The sequence below is a fragment of the Leptopilina heterotoma genome, unplaced genomic scaffold (assembly GCF_015476425.1).
Source record: "Leptopilina heterotoma isolate Lh14 unplaced genomic scaffold, ASM1547642v1 Lhet_279, whole genome shotgun sequence".
Classification (NCBI taxonomy): Eukaryota; Metazoa; Arthropoda; class Insecta; order Hymenoptera; family Figitidae; genus Leptopilina; species Leptopilina heterotoma.
Window position 1 is genome coordinate 519,118 of NW_025110987.1, and position 19,536 is coordinate 538,653.

The window sequence follows — 19,536 nt, forward strand, 5'->3', positions numbered from 1 at the left end:
CGTATATGATTAAATTAAAATAAAGTGAAAAAACGAAAATGCGGTACTTTTAAAGTCAAAAATTCAAAAGATCAAAATCATCATTTCTTAAAAAATGAATTTAAAAGTACCGTATTTTCGTTTTATTTACTTTATTTTAATTTAATCATATACGTCCACTAGGTATTAATGTAGGAAAGAGTATGCTACATTGAACCAGGTATTTTATAAAGTCCAAGAACTAATTAAATTTTACAAATTTTGATCAGGTTTTTGTATCAAAATAAAAGTGAAGAACTCCTTTAGTTAATACACACGTTACAAACTCAAATTATTATGATTAAATAATAAAATTTAATTTTTTTCTAATCAGTTACATTTTTCTTATTTTAAAGGATGTGTGTCTACATTGAACCACCTTTAATAAAATACTACAATTTACTTCGAAAATAATATTTCCACTTACACATTGTAAAAAATCTTATTTTCTACTCAAAAAAATAGAAAAATGTTGTTAAATAGTTATTGTTTGTTAATATAGAAAATTAATATATTTCGATGTCAGGTTAGGTAGCAAAAGTGACAGTTTAAGTTTATCTTGTATTTTTCTTACTAATTAGTAAAACAGACAACTTTACCACTCTTAAAATTGAAAAATCTTTGCTTTTTCGGATGGTTCAATGATGCCGCACTCACTGTTATCACATGACATTCACAACAAAAATTGTTTATAATAAATTTATGTAAGACTTAAAATTCTGTATCACATCGGAATATTGAAGTTGAGACCCTAAGCGAAATAAATCAAAAGTTTACTAATTTTTAAAACTTTCTATTTCAATAAAAGAACGTCATTATAATTCCACCAAATTTTTTGTTTTGTACGTAAAAACAGATTTTTTTAGTTTTTCTTTGCAAACAATAAACCTACTTGCCGGAAATTTTTGGACATAGTCTGTTTCGGTAATACTAACTTATATATTGAATAAGAAAAAATTGCACTCAGTCATTTCTCAGAAAATTGAAGTGGTTAACTGTTGACGCTGGTTCAATGTAGCCTAGTCTCCCCTATACTGAAGAATAAATTTTGTTTTTTTGATTTTAGACTGTCAGGAGCGGCTCTATGGGGGCACCGCAAACTTTTACAAATTTAAGATCGCTATTCTTTGGGCCCTTTACGAATCGTAAATAACTGTTAAAAAACGAAACAATTCTTTCTTTTTGTAGTTTTTATAATGAAGGGGAGAACGGGGCGAGGCAGCCAACGGGTGAAGCAGCCAATTGCTTCTTATTTCTGCATAATTTTTCCAAATCGTGCGCAATTAATAATTTAGACTGCTTATGGTAGTTTACTTTAGTTGCTTACAGATGGGCATTATTGCTGCAGCAGTTTAGCAATGACAGTATCATTTATGAAAACAGACTTTTTGGATGTAACTTTTCTAAGAGTTATTTTGGTGATTTTAGTTAATAGAGTTACACGAATAAAATTCTTGTAAAGTGATTTTTAATGCAGAATTTAGTGCTGAAGACGATGGTGTTAATGAAATTGCGATATTTTTAATATTACAGGTTTTGTGGATGTTTTCTTAAAAAAGTACTTTTGGGGTTAGGCAGCCAACACTAAATTTTTCGTCTTTTGTGTTGATTTTATTGGTTCTTCTTAATGTTTTCTCTTTTTTTCCTACTCCAATACATTTTAAACTTAACATTGAATTTTATAAACCATTTTTTTAAAATAACAAATTTATATTTTCTTAAAATGTTAAATTAAATTTAATTAATGTTATTATTATAATATTATTCAAATGTAAATTTTTGAAGTTTACCAACAAAATAAAAGTAAGTTAAGGACAACTACCTTGTTATGTTTCACTAATTTTAACTTTAAGTTATGTTTTTGTAACTATTAAAATAGTTGGCCGCCTCACCCCACGTTTTTTCAAAAATGCCAAAATGTAATCCATTGGAGAAAGGGTTGTAGAAATTTTTAAGTGCAACCTACGTCAAAATGTTCTATGGCGATTTTTTAGCCAATAAGACAAGCTTTCTAACGCGATATTAAAATTGAAAAAACCTATTTAAATAACTGCCTCGCAAACCAAAATGTGCCGTCTTGGCTGCCTCGCCCCGTTCTCCTCTACTTTAAGGTACAAAAATAGTTTTTAATATTTTAAATAAAATGACTAAAAAATAACATTAAAGTGGGGCCTATTTTTTGCCTTCGCAAACGTAAGTACGCCATAACTTTATGTTCCGTGAGTATCGTTAGTCTCTCAAGTGCCTTTGTGTATTTGATAACTTTATGAAGTTGAACGGCGAAAAATTCCTGGGTGTCTGACAACCAGTTTTCGGTTTAAGGTAATTTGAGTAGTTTTAAAAAACTTTTTTTTAATTATCAAGATTAAATAAATCATTATGAAACCTATTTTCCTTCAAAATAGAAGTACCGAGCGACATAAGATTAATTTTTCTAAAAGATAATATCCTATTCCAGCTTGGAAAACACACTTTAAAGTTCCCAGGTGTCGCATTTCTAGGGTGTGGTTTGAGGATGGATTCGTAAGTGTGAGCTTTAAGGGTTAAGACAGCCTTTCTTTAATTTCAAATCTTATTTTTTAATGAATTTAAAGAGCAAAGCATACTGATTATCATCAAAGAATGTGCTGAATTTAAGGCAATTATGTGCAAAATCAGCAGATGTACACTTAATATAAAAAAGTAGAATTGTAAAATCACATTGCCTATCTTTATTTACACGCAAAGCGAAGAGTTTAAATTCAGAATGTCATTACTTTCAAGACTTAATTAATTCTAGATAGTTTTTAAAAGAAGATTTACTTTTTACTGTGCAATTCATAAAACCTTACACAGATTGATTTAAGAAACTAATGCAATTGTTATTTAAAAATTTTTATACAAAAGTTGTCATTTTTTTATTTAAAAACAACGAAATATTTTACCAAACAGTACGATCGATACTCCCGTAGATGAACAAGCTAACATCAACCTAAAAACGAATGACAGTTATAGACTTTTTTATTTTGTAAGGCAGTATACAAATATGTGAGATTTTATGTTCAACGCTTACTTGTATTTCGCAATTTATAAAAATATTCTAATATCTTTGAAGAATTAGCTGTTACGATTTTTGTCAGAGCAGCATTTTTATTAGGAGGCTTTGTTGAATATTAAAATCGTTACAAAAAGTTGCCATAATGAAAGTTGATAATATTCATCTTCCTGCACGGTGTGACGGAATCTCGGGTTCTGTTGAATTCAGAGGTTGAGAGAGAGGAGAGTATGTTAAGTTTCGATTATTTTAAGTTTACATTAGTTAAAGCATTGCCGTTGCTAGGTGGAGTAATATAAGGTTTTAAGGAACAATTTTTCATTTGGAAATGTGTGTTCCCCCATTTATTTACTTTTTACAATATCAATGTTTATTTCTTTTTTCGATATTTTTCAATATACTCGACTCTTTCTTACAATGTTTTTTTTAATATTTAATACAAATAATACAATTTCTTTATTTTATAAAGAAAATGTTTTTAATAATAATAAATTTGTTTCAGCTTTGTTATGGAGCTTCATCGCCAGCGCTATCTGATCGAAATCGTTTTCCTACTCTTTTTAGAACACATCCTTCAGCAACTGTTCACAATCCTACAAGAATCAAGCTTTTACAAAAGTTTGGTTGGTCACGAGTTGCACTTTTACAACAAGCAGAGGAAGTCTTTATTTCGGTAAGAAAAAGTAATTGAATAATATTTGAAAAAAATCGTAGCACTATCACTCACTGTCTTCCTGACGGTCCTAAGTATCCTAAGTATTCCTTTTCTGACCGTATCCGGATACAGTCTCCCACGCAATGAATTAATGTGCTGGCCCACATGGACCCTACTTTTCTTAACTCGAGCACCCTGGTTACATTATTGCATTTTGCTTCTGTCAGCCGGTCTTCAAAACATCTAATTAACACTTTGATTTTTTAAGGGTGACATTTTGCGTCGCGGAGACCTTCCTGGAATCTGACTTAGAATTCCGTTTTCTTTAATATAACTATTAGCCAGTATGTGGTCCGTCCACATACTTTCCGCCAGATACTTGAGAAACTTGCTGTTGTCTCGTTGAACAGTTATTAGATCCCAGGATTCTTCGGTAATAAAATACCCATCCCCAAGATGTATACATTGAATCTTCTCTCCTGCATTTGTAATATTTTCGAATCTTTCATATCGTGGCAGGTTCATGATATCATCTCTATATCGATCAGCATTTAAACCAGGAGCTGTTAAGAGGTCACTTTCTACTCTCATATTTCTTCTCGGCAACGACGGACGAGATCTCCCTTGATTAGGAATTCCGTTTCTTTCAAGTCGATGATTTATTTCAACATTTCTCCTTCTTAAATTATCATTCAAATTCTCTTCATTATCATTCACTTTATCTCCATTTTCATTCTCGTCATGATTAGGTTGATTGTCATTAACATAAATATTTTCTACCCCATTTTCCCTTCTCATATTGTCATTTAATTCCTTTCCATTGTCATTATCATGTCTATCGTTAACCATCTCACCTTCACTGAATTGTGCCTCATTACGAAGTGTTGATTCATCATGTACACTTCCTTCATTTTCATTCGTTCTTATAGAAGACTGCGGCAACATGCTCTTCTGATGTAGGGCATTCATTTTTCTTTTTAGAATATTTTGCTCTCGTATTTTGGTAGATTTCTCCAGATTTGTCTTTTGCGTTTCCTCATTTTTTCCATTTCTTCATCTGTATCAGATTCGACAAAAGTATCTTCATCGTGATTACATTTAGCAAATCTCCATCTTGTATTTAAATGTTCTATTTGGTATTCCAAATCCTCCACAGAAACTCCTAAGCAGCATATTTGTGCCCTGTAATAGTAGGAATCTTCGTGCCATTTTACGAAATAGCACCGGAATCGATTAAAGTCCATCCTATGCTTGGGATTATTTAAACCTTTTACATTTTTTAATTCAGTTTTATAATTGGTTTTGCATGTGCAAAATTTGCAATATACATGGGTAATGTTTAGTTCCAACATTCTTAATTTTAAAACGTCAAATTTGATATGTTATTATAACTATCAAAAATACTAATTTATTTTTAACTGTTTATTTTTATTTAATATTTTATTTATTTATAACTATAAAAACACATTTTAAAGTTGTTAATAACACTAAATTATTTTATTGTGTTCAATACACAAATATTTTAAAGTTTATTTATACTTATTATATACTTTAAGAGATTAACATATAAATTAAATTTTATAATTAAATTATAAAAAATTTTTTTATAAAAAAACACAATCACTTTATAATTTTAACTTTAAATTTTACGAATCTGAAACTATTCTGTATTCTGGAAACGCTTGACTCGAAATGAAAATAATTTAATAAATATATATTCATTGAGACAAACCTAATAACTAATAATAAATAAGTATTTATTAATAAATAAAATATAAATTTATTTATTATTTATCAATTATTTTCATTTAATTATTTTTAAATAAATAAATAAAAAAAATTATAATCTTTTTAATAAAATTTTATTTAATAAATAAAAAGTTAAAAAATGTTTTTTAAAGATAAATTGCTTTCTAGGGTGTCCGTAAAAATGCGACTATCGAATTTTGTTTACGCCACCCCCTCCCCAGGGGGGAAAATTTTCTTTTTCGGGGGTATTTTGGATCGTTTATCAAGAATCTGATATTAGAAATTACTTTTCCAAAATTTTTGATCCAATATAGCCGACTCAAAATTTTAATTTTCCACATTTTTGAAGAAAAGATTCCGAAACACCGTCAAAGGGAATTTAATCTATAAATTAATATTTAAAATATTTACTTCAAAAATGGGAAAAATCAAAATTTTTTAGTCCGCCATATTGGATCAGGTAATTAAACAAATTTTTTTTGACATTAGATTCGTAAATGGCGCCTCCAAAAATCCCCTTTGTCTGTGTTTCGGAATATTTACTTTAAAAATGGGGAAAGTCAAAATTTTGAGTCTGCCATATTTGATTAAAAATTTTGAAAAAGTAATTTGTGATATCAGATTCTTGATAAACAATCCAAAATTCACACTAGTAAGAAAATTTGCTGAATTTCCGGAAAAAGTTATGTTATAAAACATTGCATACATTGCATTGTGGTGCATTTTATGACCTACTTTAAATATCCGCCATTTGAAAATTTTGGAAAATTAAATTTTTATAAAACTGCTATCCTGTAGTGCAGCTAAAAATGAAGAGATTTGTGACCTGGAGAATTATTTGAATTAAAATTCAAAAAATTATTATTTTTTTTAAAGTGCATTTTTTCCGTGTATTTTTAATGGAAAATTTCGATCGATTACTAGCACGTGTTAAAATTAATCAATCGACTTCAGATTTTGGAAAAAATAATTTACATATTAAAACTAAACTCGGGGTGACGTAAACAAATTTCGAAATAATAAATTTTCTATGTATCTTACCCTATTGCTTACGTGCACTTCTAATTTAATATATTTATACACTCGTATAAATAAAATGCTAGTTTATACAAGTATCCTCGTAGTATTTTCATTACAATGAAAGCTTTACAATCTAAACTTGTTAAATATTACGTCAACAAAACAACTTGAAGTTAGGATTACTCGCATTTGCATAGACCTCCCGTTTGCTTGGATTTTTCTTTATTTACATGATTAACAAGCCCACGGTAAAAACCATCAAAGGGCAATACAAAAAAAAAATTACAAGAGTTGTAAAGTTACGTAAGTGTAATAAGAACTAAAAGAAAAACAAAACGTCGTAATTTACTTATAATTAGAAAGAAAAAAAATTGAAAAATAAACTTATATAACTTTTTATTTTGGTATCGAAGACGCTTAACCTTATAATGACGTTGTTATAAAACAACTGCAAATTAAAACAGGATCGAGAAAATTAAATCATAATTATCTCGTAGATACAATATACTCTGTGAGTTTATCTTTATATGAGAGTAAGGACAAATAAGATAAATCTAGATCTATGTTGTGATGAACACACATTACATTTGTAACGATAGCGTACGCGCATTGAAAATGCAGCGGTACCATTGCACTCGGCAGCGTGAAGGAGAGACACGTACGCGCACAAGCCTTGCGTCGCTGACTCCCCTTCCCGCACCGTCACCGCTCTCTCGGCAGCCGTCTCTCTATATCCCTCGTTGCACGATTCTCAATTTTCAGTTCGCGGCTCGACGCCTCGAGGAGCACTTCGGGCAAGGAGCTTCGAACTCACTCCTCCTAAATACATCGATACCTTCACTCAAGGGGCTCTTGGTGAAGCTATCGATGAAAAAGGTTAAGTACACCTGGTTATGGGAGCACCCATGCTAAGGTGAACACCTTCATTCTCTCGACCTGGTCTCTGCGACTTCCCTGCGGGAGCTCTCACGAGAAAATGCGGAGACCAATGCACTCTACCACCTAGACTTCCTTGCGGGAGCTCTCACGAGAGGACCTCGTGGTAGAGGGTGACACCTGCAACCTGAAACTCTGCCCCCCAGGTGTATATAGGAGCTCATATTACACCTGAGGCTAAGCGACGGAGACGATTTCTTCCCTCAGGGAGCACCCTGGATAAGAAGTCGTCCGTTGAGTTTCCTATCGCAACCCCTGCGCGTCAAGCAAGAATGTCGGCAGCGTACCGACATTAGAGTTGGTCACTCGGTTACCAGTCAGGCCACTCCCTCAGAGTGCACGTACTAGTCGCGTTTGTCACGTTGGGCAATAGGGCGAATTCTAGATTAATTCCGCGTAGGGAAATTCAACATCTTGAGCTTAGCTAAGCAATGGTTTCTTTTATTTTTTTTTATTTTCAGGCGAGAGAACTTGGGTGTAAAACCTGCAGGTCAGGGGGAAGTCACTTCGGGGTAAAGCGACACGAGGCGAGACATTCGTTATTATTATTATTTTCTTATTTTATTGTTATTCTTTTACTACGTTTATTATTTTATATTTTTAGTTCTTTGTTTTATATTCTTTATATTTAGGCTACGTTACTATTTTGTTATTTTTCATTTATTTTATTCTTATTTCATTTTTATTTTGTTAATTTTGATTTAAACCTTTTATTCTTTATTTTGTTACAATATATTTATCTTACGAAGGTTTAATTGAATGTCTCATTATTGACTACACCTCTCCTCGAAATTACAGCAAATCAATTCTTAGATGGCGCTTCACGCCAATAACTATGGTTAATTATTTATTTAATTAATATTTAAGGGAACCCGGACTCCATCCGGCGAGCGAATTCCCAGCAAATAAAAAACCCAATCATTACATGGCGCCCGAACAGGGACTAGTTTCAAAGAAATATAAAAAAAAGTAAATATGAAAAAAAGAAAATGTAAGAAAGTATAATTTTTTTTTTTATTACTAGTTTAACAAATTTTGCTGTAGTTTGGTGGAGAACTCGTGTCGCTGCCATCGGAAATGGTGGGAGAAGAAAAAAAAAGGAAGGGGTAAAGAGTAGGGGTAAAGCGGATTATTATATAAGACCGCGTTCCAATAAATTTCTTTCTAATCGATCAGTACCACTCATCGAAAAATCACCTGTAAATCAAGAAAGAAGACTTCATCATGCCCTTCTCAAACAACCGAGTTTTTTGGATTTTTGAGAAAATTAGATATTCTTTTCCATCTGTGAGTTTGTGGGAACTCATGCAGAGAGTTATGATAGCGAAAAGGGAGAAAAATATTTCGGATCAGCAATTTTTGGAGGTTTTTCCGGAAATGATTTTGGAGAATAAACTGCGTGAGAAAAAAGTAGCGTTTTTGAAATTAGACGATGAGACTCAGTGGCGCTATAAAGAACACCTTTTCTGGAGTAGATACCCGTTATTATGAAGCGAAGAATCTCGTCGCGTAGTAATGAATTCAGGAAGGCCGTATGATTCAAGTCAAGATTGTTGGCGCTGCGGTCGCTCAGGGCATCGTCGTCAGTCCTGTAAAAACAATGCTATTAAATTTTGCTCAAGATGTGGAGAACGCGGCATACTTACCAAAGATTGCTGTGTGAAAATATAAAGTTTTCTAAACTCATTTTCTTATTAACCTATAAAAAAAAATTTTTTTTGAGAATCCGATCTCAGATTAAGACCTTAAATTTTCTCATGAATTACCACCACTCCTAGTTTTTCAACTAATCAAGTCAAAGCTTTTAATACCCCCACCTGGCTTTGGGTGATGTGGAGGGGAGACACTAGTAAATATTGACTGAAGTCAACCCTTCAGCATCATAAGCATTCATACCAGCTTGCGAGTAAGACCTATTAATAATTATCATCAGGCATCATGGGAGTTAAATGGATCTATGACTTACCAAAGATTCAGTTAGTTGAAGAACTTAAGAAGTATCATATCGATCATATTGGTACAGTAGCTCAGCTTCGTCAACGTTTAGTATCTTACATAAGATCTCAACCTGAGTTGTTGAATCTTACTGAGGATCCTGAGGATTATAAGGAGGAATTAGATAAATCAAGAGACCTTTTAGCACTGGAAGAGGAGGTTCAAGAGGATAATTTCCAACCAGCACTAGGACCAGGAGTACCTTCAGGTAGTGCCTCAGCTGGACTTACCCAACAAATCAACCAGACCACACATGCTCCTATTACAGCTCCAAGGGCAAATTCTACGCTTTTGCCTATTGTCAGTGACACCTACGTATTAGAGAGCATGAGAAAATGGAATTGTTGCTTTGATGGAAAGGATCCTTATGCATTCTTGGAACGTGTGGAGGAACTTCAGGCGGCATATGGTTTTACCGATCTTCAACTACTGCGAGGATTCCCTGAATTATTAAGAGGGGATGCCCTCTTGTGGTACCGTAACGAAATCAGGTCAATTACTTCTCTTGAACAATTGACTCTGTCTCTAAGGCGGTATTATTTATCACTGGGGGAATTAAGGAACTTGGAGTTGCAGATAGCCAACAAACATCAAGCTAAGGGTGAAAATATCAGGAGTTTTGTAAATTGTATTAGGACTTTAATGAGGAGACATGGAGCCTACAATTTGATTAGAGAACTCGACATGATTTATTAGAATATGCAACCGGTGTTCCGTCTGCACATTAGGAGATAAGAGATTGATAGTGTAAGCACGTTGATACAACGAGCTGAGGAAATCTCGGAAACTCTTAATGCAATCAACAAGGAAGAGCAGGGAGCGAAGAAGTCAGCTGTAGAGGTTGCTGAGGTTCAGGAACCTTATAACCCCAAGACTCATTGTTGGAGATGTGGGGTGAAGGGTCATCGTCGTCCATTTTGCAGAAACAGGCCTAAGAAGTTCTGTTCATATTGTGGAAAAGAGGGTATTTTAACTAAGGATTGCCTTTGCCATCCTCCGGGAAACGGACGGAAGGTCGAACAAAAGGAGTAAGTTCGACCTCATCTCTTCCGGACTCCAGAATTTTCATAAATTGTAGCTGCGAGAATGTAACTTTTCAAGCACTCATCGACACGGGAGCAGCTAGCTCTTTCATCGACATGCATACAGCAAGAAGATTGGCTGCCCTAGGAGGAGTTACACAACTAGAAGACATCGTCGTTGCTCTAGCGAATGGATCAAGATTCGAGGTCAAGACCAGCTTTTTAATGAAAATATCTGTGGGAAAAACAAAAATTAAACATAAATTTTTTGTTTTACCGAATTTATCTCATCCTATGCTTATTGGGATTGATCTTCTTAATAAATTAAATTTTTCTTTAAATTTAAACAATAAAAATATTAAATTGTTTAAAAATTCGTTCAAAATTGACATCTGTGAAGTTGTTCAAGTTGGTCTTACGACTCTAGATAAAGATCAAGAAGAAAGTTTGAACAATTTACTAGATAAAGAAAAATTATTATTTACTGAGATTAAGGGTTGTACACCCTTATCTTCTATCTTCTATATTAATAAAATCAGACTTCTGTCTGTACAATGCTCCAAGCTTGAAAATTTTTATATATTTTTTCGTTTTGAGACATGAGAATTCGAAAAATGTAAAAAAAAAATTTCTGTCTGTTTGTCTGTCTGTCTGTCTGTATGCAAAACTTTGTTCGCGCATCACTTCAAAACGGTTTAACCGATTAAAGTGAAACTTGGCAGTCTATTAGTTATTAACGTAACTTAAAATCATAGCCTTATGCGATTAAAAAATATTAACTTGAACGAAAGTTACGACATTTTTTCAAAAAATTCGAAAAATCAAAAAAATGAAAAATTTTTATTTTTTATAAAATGGATGCAAAACTATCCTTAGCTAACTTTTTTTAGATAAATACAACCCATTTCTATACTAGAATTTCAAAAAATACGTATTTTGAAATTTTTTTCGTTTTTTCTGATCAAATTTTTTCTACAAAAATGATGATTCTTGATTTTTAAACAAGCTTTTTATGAAAAGTTATTAAACTTTTTTTATTTAAAGACCAGTATTTAAAGCAAGAAATTTGCCTCATTGGACCAAAAAATTGTTTCAATATTCAGTTTTTAAAATCAAGAAAGTTATGCAGAAGTTAACAAAAAAATGTTCATATGAATTAAATGTATCACTGCTACTCAAAGGGTTAAATATTAATTAATTCTTGCATTAAGTTGGTATTGATATTTTCTAATTAATTAATTAATTTGTTTTCTTGGTAATTTTAATTTCAATTTTATCATAAAAATAGAAAAAAATAGGAATTTTAAATCTAAAATTTAAAAGTTTAAATATTCTTACCCATAAAAATTGAAAATATTAATATCTAATTTTTTTGATTTTACCTACTTATTACTTTTAAATAAGATGTTTTTTGTTTTTACAAATTATGATCCAAGATAATTTAGTAATACTGAAATGAAAATGTTTCATATCTTTTATCAAATTTAATTAACAAGAATTTCTTTAGTTTTACTAAGCTCTTGGAAAATAATCCCGAGTAGAAATTTTGACAGGGGCCTGGCCGGGTCCAGACCTGGGTGAAACAAGGAACCCGGCCGGTGCCATGGCGCAAAGCCTGAATTGACGAGCTGCCAGGTCGGGTCCCGATCGGGTTCCCGGTTTCATGCGGGGTCAGGGCCCTTTCAGGGCAATTTCTGCACGGGATTTAAAAACCTGCCAAAAACAACTAATAGTGGTTACCTCCACGTGGTGCTTTTCGGAAAAAAAGCTAATAAATGCTTTTTTATAAGCTCCAAGTGTGAAATTCCAAGACTGCAAAACGGGCCCGTCAAAACTGAAAAAATTACATTCTAATTTTAAGAAAAACTTCTTAAATATGCGCCAAGAATATTCCCCACTTAAATTAAGTGGAAAATATTCTTACAATACTAATTTTCTTCTTATTGTAAGAATATTTCCCACATAATCTAAGTGGGGGAATATTCTTGGCGCATATTTAAGAAGATTTTCTTAAAATTAGAATGTAATTTTTTCAGTGAATGTCTGCAGAATACTGGCAAAAATTACTGGGCCTATATATACTAGCATACAAAACGTCTCATTGCTGGTAACGGGACTTAGCACGGACCAATAGTGGTACATTATTATCAGATTATTAGGATAAACTTTTCTATCTATGATGGCAAGTTGTAATTGAAAGTATTGGATAAAACTGAATTCTGGGATTTTTGGGAAATCCGTTACAAAAAAATAAAAATCACTACTTTCCTCGCCTTGAATCTTCTTGCAATTTTTTTAAATGGCTTCTGATTATTAAGAGAAAAAAATGCTTGCGAGGCGAGGAAACAATAATTTAGTTGAATTTCCAGGAATTTCGAGAAATCCGTGATACTTTCGTAATTTTTTTAAAGGGCTGTTAATATTAAAATAAGCAATTAGCTAAAGTAAAAATTTTCGTCGAATAAACGTTTGTAATTTCAGTTTCAGAATATTGGGACGTTGCTCGGCTCAGTAATGGCACATTAATAGCAAAAATTTTGTATTTGCTATGATGTCAAAATACAATTGCCAATATTGGGACGTACCTCGCCATAATAGTATCATCACATTATCGATAAATATTGTAGCTTATAAAACCATTAGGCTTTCTTGACTTCACGTCAGAGTAGCAAAGTGAAATAAAAGACGTATAAATATGATAAATTAATTGGTTAATTAATAAAAAATGTAATAGTTTATATTAGTTTTTGTATTTTGCCAATACTGGGTAAGTAATGGCAGTCAATATTGGGCCATTAACGTCTGCCGACGTCCAACCGTAATTAACACCACAAGAGTCGTCCCAATAATATCGGCCAAGACTAGGTGACAACTTTGCCAGTACTGGGCCGTTATTAAGCCATGATGGTTTTCACACTTAGAACGATTTTAAAAATTCTAAACATTATCTTTTTACTTTCCTTAAAATTTCGTTTTCTTCTTCATTAATTAATATTAATAATCATCAAGAAAATTAGTTTAAATGTACCGTTGGTTAAATACTAATCAATACTCATTATGGAAAACTTTAAAAATACTAAGAAACACGTCGAAGACGGGTATCGTAGCTATTAATATATAAGTAGGAATAACAATAACTAATAACCCGTCGAAGACGGGTATCGCAGCTAGTTTGAAAAATAATATCTTATTTAAAAAGTTTTTATTTCGATCTAATAAGAATTTATTTCGTTTAAATAATTTTATTTAGTTGAATCAAATAAATCTTAATTGGATTAATTAAATAAATACTTGACTCTAATAAATGAATTTATTTAACACAAATAATAAGTTATTTTAAAACAAATTATTTATTTCACTCTGTTAATTGGATATTTGACATAAATAAAAATTATTTTAAATGAATAACTTATTTAAAAAGAGGAATTTATTTATTTCAACCAACTATTTGAATATTTGGTATAAATAAAAATTATTTGACACAATTCATTTTATGTTTTAAGTATAATAATTTATTTAATGCAAATAAAGTAGTTAATAAAAACAAATAAAATACATTTAGATAAAATAAGTCAGTGACTGGGTTTTGATCCCCGTAGGTTTCAAATTTTAATTTAATTGTAAGAATTTAATGATTATATTTCCAAGCATATGAGTCCTAAGAAGTATTTAGGCTAAATAATTATTTTATTAAATTTGACTATATAATTAGTACAGTTACTCGAGAGTAAAAAAAAATATTAATTAGAACGGGAGATATTCAATTTTTTCGAAAAATTAAAAAAATTGAAAATTTCTAAATTTTATATTTTTTCATGGATTGCTTCTAAACTTTCTATAGTTGAGTATTACATGTTATTTATTAACATTTTAGCATAATTTTGCAAAAAATACTACTTTATAACTAAAATGGAAATATAAAAATATTTTTAAAAAATCGAAAATTTCTAAATTTTACATTTTTTAATGGATAGCTTTCTAAACTTTATATAATTGAATATTACATGTTATTTAGTCACATTTTAGCATAATTTTTCAAAAATACTTTCTTATAACGAAGATGTAAGTATAAAAATGTTTTGAATATCAAAAAATTGATAAAATTATAATTGATACCAATTACTATGAAGCTTAATTCAGTAGTATTTGTGGGCTCTCTGATTTAACTTTTAGAGATATTTTGATCAATGTAAAGACAAAAGTTAAGCACGGTGTTTATTTTGGTTTAAAACAATTTCCGGCTTTGTCCAAATTTTTCCTGGTTTATTCGACGGGATTTTTTAATAATACATTTAACAGGGTGTCTACCAACCAGGAAAGACGTAAAATTTCTAAGTTGGTAGTTACACTGTTAAATGCATTATTAGAAACTACAACCCGTCGAAGACGGGTACGACAGCTAGTTAAAACATAAAATAAGATTGGAAGATTCAACTCCGATAAAACAACGTTACCATCCGAGAAATCCAGTCACTCAGGAACTCATGAGAGAACAAGCTCTGCAGATGTTGAAACAAGGAGTCATCAGGAAATCTCGAAGCGCGTGGAGCTCACCTATCGTCCTAATTAAAAGAAAAAATGGTAAATTAAGATTTTGCATTGATTTTAGAAGATTGAACAAAGTAACAAAGAAAGATGCGTACCCAATTCCTCGAATTAATAGTATATTATATCAGTTAAAAGGAGCTAGATACTTGTCAACACTAGATTTAAAAAATGGTTATTGGCAAGTACAATTAACTGAAGAGAGTGTACCTCTCACAGCATTCACCGTACCTGGACTAGGATTGTTCGAGTTTGTAGTTATGCCGTTTGGTCTTCACTCAGCACCTGCAACGTTTCAACGATTGATTGATTCAGTTATACCTCCAGAATTAGCACCAAGAGTTTTCTCTTATCTGGATGACATCGTTGTAACATCAGTGACCTTCGAAGAACATCTTCAACTCCTACAAGAAGTTTTCAATAGATTACGTGATGCTAAATTAATACCTAATTGGGAAAAATGTTACTTTGCTATAAAACAACTTACCTATCTTGGACATCTCGTGGACGAACAAGGACTTCACCTGGATCCTGAGAAAGTGAGCGCCATCTTTAATATTCAACCTCCTACTTGTTTGAAAGAACTAAGATCTTTTATCGGTATGATATCTTGGTACCGTTGTGTTATCCTGCCCGGATTGGTCACAGTTGTTTTATTTACAAACTGATGCTAGTTTGGAAGGTTTAGGGGTAGTTTTAACACAACATAGGGAGGATTCTGAAGTTGTCATAGCCTATGCGAGTCGTTCTTTGAAACCTGCAGAGAAAAATTATTCAGCTACTGAATTGGAATGCCTTGCTGTTAAATGGGGCATTTGGAAAATGCGAGATTATCTAGAAGGATATCACTTTGTAGTTATCACAGATCATCAAGCTCTTAAGTGGTTAAATAGCATTGAAACGCCCTCTGGACGCCTAGCACGTTGGATAATGGAACTCTCACAATGGGACTTCGAAGTTCAATACAAGAAAGGTATTGAAAATAGACTACCAGATTACTTATCTCGTCAACCGTTACCACTTGCTGAGATTGCTGTTAAATCATCTTGCCCTTGGTATTTACGTCAATGGAAATTAACAGAGGAACATCCTGAACGGAATTCAGATTTTAGAATTGAAAATGGGTAATTATATCATCATGTACTACACACGTTGGATTATAAGGAATCGCCCTACGAAGAACAATGGAAGCTGTGTATACCTAAGGAGGAGAGATCTTCGATTCTTCATAAAGTACATGACGAACCAATTTCAGGACATCTTGGAGTAGCGAAAACACTCGCTCGTTTAGGAGAATTTTTCTTTTGGCCCGGCATGTTAAGAGATGGAACGGAATACGTGAGAAATTGTGCAAACTGTCAAAAAAATAAAAGCTCGCAACAACCTCAGACAAATCTTCTCCATTCAACTAATGTTCAACATCCATGGGAGATGATTTCGATCGATTTTGTGGGACCATTACCAAGGACAACTAAGGGTAACACTATCTTGTGTGTTATCCAAGATAGATTTTCTAAATGGGTAGAATTAAAACCTTTAAGAAAAGCTACTTCTTTACTAGTTATTTCTACTTTAAAAGAAATTTTGTATCGTTTTGGTTGTCCGAAAATTATTGTTTCGGATAATGGCAGACAGTTTATAAGTATTGATTTCAAAAATTTTCTCAAAGATTTTGGAATTATTTATCGTTTGACACCACCGTACTCTCCACAATGCAATCCAGTAGAACGAGTAAATAAAGTAGTCAAAACTATGATTCGTCAGTACATCGACAAGAAGAACCCGGACTGGGACTGCCATCTATTGGAATTACAGTTCGCCTACAATACAGCTAAGCACACGGCTACAGGTTACACACCAGCCTACCTTACCACCGGACGCGAATTTATTCCACCTGGGTTTCAAGACGCTCATATCGACAGTCACACTCCTTCTTCGTCATTTTTTCATATTAAAGAATTGCATAATGCATTGGATCTTGTAAGAATTAATCTAGCTAAGAATTTTAAAACTCAACAAAAAATTAATTTATGATTTGGTGAATGTAGATGGTAAAAGATTTCTACATGTCCATTTAAAAGATATCAAGAAGTTGGTAGACACACGGTCTGACCAATAACAATCCCGTCTCGTACCCCACCTCGGAGATAAGGAAATCCCCCCTAGTCTATAACCTATATTAATTCTAAGAATTTCTCAGTCGCTTCTTGGAAGTCGTTTAATATGGACAGCATTGAAAAGAAAATGGAGAGAAATATGCTCAAACAGATCGAGATAGTTAAGCGAAGAATTATTAAAGAAAATCCCATTGTTTGGAATGAACTCGCAGAGGTTGATCAGGAGAGTGAGGAAGCATTCCAACGTGCATTTTTATGGGAACCTCGTATTAATGATCAACTTATTGATATTAATTTTATTGACCCTTTAGTGAAAAGAAACAAATCTTTAACGAAAGTTTTTACTCCTCCTTTAAAATCATCTTTTTCGGTTTTAAATAATGCTGTTTTGGAAGAAAAAGTCGAGAAGAAGAATGAAGAAAAAGAAATTGAAATTATAGAGGAGAATTTGGTTAAAAATAATCCAGTTTTAAATTTAAATAAAGTAAAACTTTCTACAATGAAGTCAGTAGCAATAGGGAAAATTACAAAACAAATGGATTCGTCAAAGTCATCAGTGAATATAAATAGCTCTAAGAGAGTATCGTCGATGAAAACCGCTGCCTCGTCCGTTTCTACCGCTGCAAAGAAAATAGTAGAGAAGAGAAATTTGCCGAGAATTATGGAAGAATGTATTGTTGTTGATCCCGTCAAAATTATTAAAAGTGGTGTTAGGAACAGTGTTCCTAATTCATTTGAAAAATTGGTTGCTGATTTACAATTAACAATTGATGACACAGACTCAACTCCGAAAATTTTGCCTAATTCGGCAGAAAATCCAATTCCGCTTCCGGAAAATTTACGTCGGTTCGCCAGTACGGTTGCGAAACTTCCGGGAGGACCATGGGTGGAAATTCCTGTGGGTCCTGATCGCTATCGTCTTTGGGTGGACGATGGAAAGTGGGCACTGCGGCTGGATTAACGCAATGGACATATTTGTCATGCGAAAAAAACATTATACGTGGTACTGCATTTTTGTTTTTTATTTTTTGTACTTCATTCCCAAGAACGCTCAATAGATTTCGCTAGTAAAGCGGGGGGGATGTAACGATAGCGTACGCGCATTGAAAATGCAGCGGTACCATTGCACTCGGCAGCGTGAAGGAGAGACACGTACGCGCACAAGCCTTGCGTCGCTGACTCCCCTTCCCGCACCGTCACCGCTCTCTCGGCAGCCGTCTCTCTATATCCCTCGTTGCACGATTCTCAATTTTCAGTTCGCAGCTCGACGCCTTGAGGAGCACTTCGGGCAAGGAGCTTCGAACTCACTCCTCCTAAATACATCGATACCTTCACTCAAGGGGCTCTTGGTGAAGCTATCGATGAAAAAGGTTAAGTACACCTGGTTATGGGAGCACCCATGCTAAGGTGAACACCTTCATTCTCTCGACCTGGTCTCTGCGACTTCCCTGCGGGAGCTCTCACGAGAGGACCTCGTGGTAGAGGGTGACACCTGCAACCTGAAAGTCTGCCCCCCAGGTGTATATAGGAGCTCACATTACACCTGAGGCTAAGCGACGGAGACGATTTCTTCCCTCAGGGAGCACCCTGGATAAGAAGTCGTCCGTTGAGTTTCCTATCGCAACCCCTGCGCGTCAAGCAAGAATGTCGGCAGCGTACCGACATTGGAGTTGGTCACTCGGTTACCAGTCAGGCCACTCCCTCAGAGTGCACGTACTAGTCGCGTTTGTCACGTTGGGCAATGGGGCGAATTCTAAATTAGTTCCGCGTAGGGAAATTCAATATTTTGAGCTTAGCTAAGCAATGGTTTATTTTATTTTATTTTATTTTTAGGCGAGAGAACTTGGGTGTAAAACCTGCAGGTCAGGGGGAAGTCACTTCGGGGTAAAGCGACACGAGGCGAGACATTCGTTATTATTATTATTATTTTCTTATTTTATTGTTATTCTTTTACTACGTTTATTATTTTATATTTTTAGTTCTTTGTTTTATATTCTTTATATTTAGGCTACGTTACTATTTTGTTATTTTTCATTTATTTTATTCTTATTTCATTTTTATTTTGTTAATTTTGATTTAAACCTTTTATTCTTTATTTTGTTACAATATATTTATCTTACGAAGGTTTAATTGAATGTCTCATTATTGACTACACCTCTCCTCGAAATTACAGCAAATCAATTCTTAGATGGCGCTTCACGCCAATAACTATGGTTAATTATTTATTTAATTAATATTTAAGGGAACCCGGACTCCATCCGGCGAGCGAATTCCCAGCAAATAAAAAACCCAATCATTACATGGCGCCCGAACAGGGACTAGTTTCAAAGAAATATAAAAAAAAGTAAATATGAAAAAAAGAAAATGTAAGAAAGTATAATTTTTTTTTTATTACTAGTTTAACAAATTTTGCTGTAGTTTGGTGGAGAACTCGTGTCGCTGCCA

At 33.1% G+C, this 19,536-nt stretch overlaps 1 protein-coding gene across 7 annotated transcripts in view; it reads left to right on the top strand.

Moving 5' to 3' along the window:
* LOC122504124 (gamma-aminobutyric acid type B receptor subunit 1) overlaps positions 1–19,536 on the top strand; it is a 483,822-nt gene that overhangs the window by 137,282 nt on the left and 327,004 nt on the right. For all 7 annotated transcript variants that reach the window (XR_006301807.1, XM_043615051.1, XM_043615049.1 and 4 more), the window contains one exon: positions 3,555–3,725. Coding sequence is in view for 6 of the 7 variants with exons in the window: in XM_043615051.1 (XP_043470986.1) it covers positions 3,555–3,725 (171 nt within the window). In the remaining variant the exon portion in view is untranslated. The remainder of the gene's footprint in view (positions 1–3,554; positions 3,726–19,536) is intronic.